Below are 6,585 nucleotides of genomic sequence, written 5' to 3'. Positions count from 1 at the left end.
TTCTCTTCTCTTCTCTTCTCTTCTCTTCTCTTCTCTTCTCTTCTCTTCTCTTCTCTTCTCTTCTCTTCTCTTCTCTTCTCTTCTCTTCTCTTCTCTTCTCTTCTCTTCTCTTCTCTTCTCTTCTCTTCTCTTCTCTTCTCTTCTCTTCTCTTTTCTCTCTTAGTTTCTCGACCATTCTTGAGAACTGCAGATACTCTCATCAGAAAAGACATGAGCTTCCTCAGACTCCACCTTATCATTGCATCATGCCACCACTACCTGTTTCTCAGTCTCTTTCCCTCACTGCTGTTGTTTGGCTGATTCCCTTGCTAGAACTAGAGGCCTGAACCTCAAGGTTTTATTATCTATTATTAATTAACTAATAATATGTTAACTAAGATGGACCATCCCACAGCTTGCTCAAATCAAGTCACAGACCCCCCATGGCAGTCCGCTGCTGTTAAATACTAAATTGTTTTGCCTTTCTCAAAATACCACATAAACTGAATACTCCTGTGGAAAGGTATTCATGGCGCTGTATTGTTTACTTTCTATGGTGCAGAATTAGCTCATAAATCAGTGAATTCATGGCAGCAGATTTACATTCCACATTTAAATCTCTTGTGACTTGTGTGTTTGGTTCTTGGCTGGCATAACTCTGAAACGTAACTGAATACCTAAATCACTTTTTACTTTCAATGCTCTGGATACCCGTAAAATGACATTTGAAAGCTGACTGTAGTCTCTAACTTATAAGGAAGTATTTGAATGTTAAGGCCAGCACTTAGGCTATGGGGCAAGGTTTTCTTTCAGTATTTGTTATTTTAGTTACTAGTCCAGACACTGGCTTGGTAAGTGAGGCATTCTGTTCGTGCGAGCCTGCTTTCCCTTTGTATGAGGGGGCACACGGTTGCCTTTCAGGAGGTGAATGCTATTACTGAATCTATGAAAAGTACTAGATTTGTTGTAAAAGAAATACATTTTTTTAGTCCTGGTACAGCCAGAATATTGAAGTGGGGTAAAGGACTCTGATCTTTTTACGCACACTGACAATCAGTTAACATGGGAGTCAGTGGATCTATTTGTGGAGGCAACTGCTTGCCAGCATGAATAAGGGGATCAAAATCTGGTCCAAAATTACTGCCATCTGATACTATTGCAATTGGGAGAACATATTTAAAACAGCCTGTGTCCAAGACATATTTTTTGTTGTGATGTTTGTGGGGTAGCAACAATTTCAGTTACTGCTGTAAAAGAGAAGTGTTACAGCCATACTGGCCAGAGAAATACAGGTTCATTTCTGATGTGGTTTTGAGATGTTTAGTTCCTTAGTTTTTCTTTCTTTATTTCTCAAGAATTACATTGGCTAGACTGCATAACAGCTTTGGGGTTTTATCAACATGAAAAGCATAGCATTTAGGGCTCTATTCTATGTAAAAGCGTTATGTGGGCATTTGTCCAGAGAACTAAAATAGAATACATGGGTTGTTTTTTTTTTTTTTTCCAGGAATTTGGGGTAAGTTAAAATTCACCTCTCCAAAAAAGCATTTGTAAAAATGCACAGTAAAAATTTTGGTGTAAAAACCACCTAGAGACATACTCTCAACTGGCGTAAAGAGGTGCGTTGTCTGCCGCCTTCACACAGCTCAGGAGAACAGCACTGCTCCGAAAGGCAATGGGACATAACTCAGGAGGAACATAAATGTCTGAAGCAGCTGGGATAGATGAAATACACTATTTGCATCTCACTCTACATTGGATTCTGTAATCACTTTGATCTCAAACCAACATGGAATAACAACAACTGTAAAGAGCAAGTAAATAATTATCCTTCTGCTCATCCAACACGAGCTAAAGTACAAGGTGGCAGAGTTGCCAGGTACTGTCATGGAAGGAATTTTCAGTGCCAGAAAAAACAAGGCAATACAGTGGTTTAGCTTTATTCCCTGCTCTTTGTACTCCCAGTCCTTCTGTTACAGCTCCAAGCTCCATTCTGTTGCTGACTGAATTCTTTCACTTGCATCACCCAGATTCTGTGTTGTTTCTTCTGTGTGCAGCAGCGTTGGCCAGTGCAGCACACGTTGTACCCTGCCTTACAGTAAAGCCGAGGGGTGTGCTCAAAGATGATGTGAGGTGATCTGCTTCTGAAGAGAAGCGAAACCATGGAGACCGTGGAAACTGCTCAGCTGTGCTGCATCCTTGTTCAGCAGCCGATGAGGGAGCTGGAGCTGGCAGCGCGTGCTGCCCGGGTGGATGAAGGAGCCTCGAGAGGCCCAGGTTCTCCCGTGCAGCCCTGCTCATCCCAGGGAGTGCATGCATGTGGGGAGAAGAGCTCTGCTGCCTTCTGGACAGCTGGGAGCACATGTGGGAGACAAAACCTGTGTTGCGGTGGAAGAGCCTCCTGGAAATTGCTGAAGCGCTAGAGGATGATTTGCATACCTAGCTCTTTGTTCTCCCTCCTGTGCTGTGGCTCAACAGACATATCTGGGAGGCGGGGTAGTGCAGCTATTAGCATTCACAGTGCGCCACGTGAGCAGGGTGCTTACCCAGTCTGCTGGCAGTAACCCAGAGGGGCCTTGTTGTTAATAAGTGCAAAGCTTTAATACTCCGAAAGGACGGCTCTCCTTACGGGGTCTGAGAGGGATGCTGCAGGGACCAGCTGTTTGAACACCCACCCTGCCTGTCAGAGCTGGCTGGCAGCTGCCATTAAGAACTGGAGTCAAAGGCATGGCTCGATGGATTAATCATGTGTATTTGCCTTTATGGGTGTCTACACCTCCCTCTAAGGGAACAGAAGTGGCAGTGAACCCCTCCAAGCCACGTCTCCAAAGCATCTGTAATAATCATCTCACTGATTTAAACAGGGGAGAAGAGGTTACTGAAAGCGTGGTGCTGTGGATGAGCTCCATCGCTGCACTTCTAGAGGGGAGGCAGGGCTCGGGCAGTTTCCCGTAAGACATCATTATGTGCATGAACATTTTGTAATAAATAACCCCTTATCATGTGTCGTTAGTCAGGATGTACCAGGACCTCCCACACGGAAGGTGCAGGTTTCCATTACTTACTCTTTGCGCTGCACTAGTTTGCAACCCCCTTGTTGTAGGACAGAAAAGCCAGACTGAGCAGAGCCTTTAGTTCGAGGTGCAGCAACCAGATTGGGACCCCGGGCCGCTAAGTGGGTGCTGGTACACTCTGATCCTCTTGGACAGAGAAGTGCAGCCTGCTCTAGTCATGGCATCACATGCAGCAGGTATGAGGGCCAGAGCAGGAGAGAACTTAGGCAGCGAACTGCTCGTGCAGGGCTGTTGAAATGCCTTCTCTGTATATTCCCTTCCAGATCCCGTGAAAAATGAAAATTCCATCATCCCCAGTGAAGTCAACCTGTCCCCCTCCCACCCCTTATTTCTTGATGTTGGCTTTGTTTCTTGGATGAGCACACCAGATACATTACTAGTGCCCTCATACTGCTTGTGTGTTGTTTTTTCTGTCCGTCAGGGTGTGGGGTAGACCAGCATTCACATCCTGGGTTCTTTACAGAGGAGAAGGGAGGTCTTGGTTGGGGCTGGGTAGTCACGTAGCACTGCACATCTTCACATTGTTCGGCAGAAGTAGTGGCTCCGTGCACCTGTATGCCTCTGTTTAATGTGAACTGAGACTGGGAGATACTTGCCATGATGGCATGAGGACAGTCTGATCCCGTTCTCATCTATGTCAGTGGAAGCAAGAGCTGACCTTGACTTGGTCATAAAGGGGAAGCTTCTTCCTTTCTGTCATCACCTTACAGTGAACTCCAAGCCAAACTATTTCATTTTCAGAAGTAACGTTCAGACATCTTAGCTATGAAAGTGTTTACCTTTCCTTTTGCTTGTTAAGTGTTCATTTGTTTGAACAAAAGAGCATTCTCATCACAAGGTCTTCAGGAATACAGCAGTGCCAGAGCTTTTGCTTGAAGCCTGTCAGTATCAGTGATCCAGCCAAGTGGGGAAATGCAAGATTTGGTTGTGCGTGTGAAGTGTCCTACAAGATTTACAATTAAGTGACTGAGGAAACCAAAAAACAACCCACATATATGACTTGAGATACTTAGTTGAATAAAGCCCTAAATGTTTACTTTTAAACTGTGTTCTTTAATATCTTGGAGTGGTATGTTTAGTTGATGTAACATAAGCAGTTTTCTCTAGAAAAAAAAAGTTCTGTTTAAACAGACCAGGCAACTGCTTGTACCTTGACTTTGAAGTGGAATAATAAGGCATTAATTATATTCAAGTTTGTTGCAACGTGCTTTTTCTTACATTAAATGGGATTTTTTTTTCTTTTTCTCTTTCAGACTTAACCAACATAATGACTGCTGAATATTAAGGGAAAACACAAGAAGGTTACATGTTTGGTTGTCTAATATTCTTGGATTTGATATGAGTCACCACATCTGTTCATTAGTATCATCAGCAGCATCCCAGTTTGTATGCACATTATTCACATTCCTATCTGTTGTGTTTGCAGAAATGACATTTTACCCTTTTTTCTAAGGGTTACTTTACAATTTTCCTATTATTTGGTTGCATGAAGTTGCCCTTTACCAGTGGCTGAGGTTTATGAAGATATCGCATACTTGAAGATGTTCAGATTCCTTTTCTAAACAGAAAAGGTGTAACTCCAAATTATATCATTCTAAATCAGCATTTTAAAAAAAAAAAACAAGTAGAAACGAGTCCCTTTCATACAATACTACAATCTCTTCCACCTACAAACATAATTTTAAATTTCCCTGTATCCATACTTCCTTGATTTTTGATCAGTTTACAACATAAAAGAAAAAATCTTTTTCAGTTGAGATCACCACAAAGTTCAATAATGTAATAAAATACCTTTCCTTATTAGAAGTACCTAGCTAGTTATACTCTTAATACTTCTCAAAATCATGATGTAATGTACACTATCTGACTTAGTTCCTATATGTGAAGTTAGTGAAAGTCTTTTTGTGTTTCTTTAGATTAATACAAGAATTTTTTCCAATGCCAACACAATTTGAAATCATTCATTTGGATGCTTTCCATTTTTAAGCTTACTGTGATATAGAACCCTATGGGAAACCAAAAGAAAACATCAATTTTAATTAATGAAAGGCTTAAAAAAGGATGCTGTCATTCTGGCTTTTTTTTTCCTTTTGGAAATAGAACTAGACTAGTAAGTAAGCATTCCAAATCCATTATTCTGTGTACATTATTGTTGCTATTGTGATAATAGAGATTTTTATTTATTTTTATGCCAGCTTTTATTGTGGAAACATATTTAGTCTGGTTTTATCAATCCTTGTTATGCTTGTCCTTGGAACATCTTTTGCGTATTCAAGGTTTGTAGTTGACGAGTTTACTGTAAAAAACTAAAAAAAAAAAAAAAAAAAAAAACACAACAAAAAAACATAAAACAAAACAAAAAGAAAACAAAAAAATGTATTGTTTTTACAGAATAAATTTATTGGAATGTGTATTGGGAGTAAGGTTTGAGGTTGTAAGCAACTAAGTTAGCGTCATATTTGGCTTCATACGTGTAATAATGTGAGGTATTAATGTAAGTCAAGTATTAAAGCAAAACATTCTGTTAACATGAGTTGACCATAATAGATACAAGTGCAGGTGAGATCTTTATTTTTTCTGTACTTTGCCTTTTCTGGATAACAGGAGGTTATTAAATTCACCTTGAATGTATTCAAAGTTTCTTTAAAAACATTAGAAGTAACATCGGAGGCTCAAATATCTGTGAGACAGCATGTCCTGTTACAGCCCGATAGCTCGGGGGGTTTCTTGGGAGGACGTACGGGGTTGGAGCTGGCCCAAATTCTAACACATGTGGAAGGAGTCCACACCAGGGAGGTCGGGTGCTTGAAGGAAACCCTTGCTTAAGTTCTTTTTTTACCAAGAACCATTGACTGAGATGTGTTGTGGTTATTTTGGACCTGTCCCATTGGCTGGAGGTATAAAACCATGGGTTCTCTCCTCTGAGCACTGCTGTGGCTACACCTCAGTGTTCAACTGGAGAGCATCAAAGCATGAATTTCTTGCTGCTCTGAAAGTCCCCTTGTGTAGAGTGCAACATGCATGCGCATGAGCTGATGCTTTCTTGTTACTGATTAGATTTAAAAAGAAAACTGAAATTCTCTAAATCAAAACACCCAAAATTCAGAGTCCCAAAATAAAGTGTTTGCAGCTAAAATGTATCAGCAAATTTCATCTGCAAGAAAGGCACTAAGTGTACTGCTTTTAGTGTAAATACACATAGAGGTCATATAAATAGTTGTAATTGCAAATGGAAACATAAACCACACAAAGCGAGGTCTCTGTGTATGCTGCTACTTGTTCGTGACCTAACACCATTAGCAAAAGTAGCTGCATAGAGAAACACGGCAGCAGAACCTCTTGGGAAACGCATGCTATTTTGTCAGGCCTGATTGTTCACAGCAGTGAGCACTCCGTGCCCAGTGCAGAAATGCAGGTAAGCACATGCTTAACTTCCAGCACATGAGTAGTCCTTGCAGAAGTGAATCCTTTAAAGTATTAACAAAACTATCTGATTTGCATATGGAGTCTTACCATAACAGTTGATTGCTTC

The 6,585-nt window shown here is 40.9% G+C and overlaps 1 protein-coding gene across 1 annotated transcript in view; it reads left to right on the top strand.

The window, feature by feature from the left end:
• The window catches only part of HDGFL3 (HDGF like 3), a 37,739-nt gene extending 32,055 nt beyond the window's left edge, over positions 1-5,684 (top strand). The window contains exon 6 of the mRNA XM_035336300.1: positions 4,307-5,684. Coding sequence (XP_035192191.1) covers positions 4,307-4,312 — 6 coding nt within the window. The 3' untranslated portion in view covers positions 4,313-5,684. The remainder of the gene's footprint in view (positions 1-4,306) is intronic.
• Positions 5,685-6,585: the final 901 nt, after the last annotated feature.

Source organism: Oxyura jamaicensis, chromosome 10 (genome assembly GCF_011077185.1).
Source record: "Oxyura jamaicensis isolate SHBP4307 breed ruddy duck chromosome 10, BPBGC_Ojam_1.0, whole genome shotgun sequence".
In the NCBI taxonomy this organism is placed as follows: Eukaryota; Metazoa; Chordata; class Aves; order Anseriformes; family Anatidae; genus Oxyura; species Oxyura jamaicensis.
This window is presented reverse-complemented; position numbering and strand designations above follow the sequence as displayed.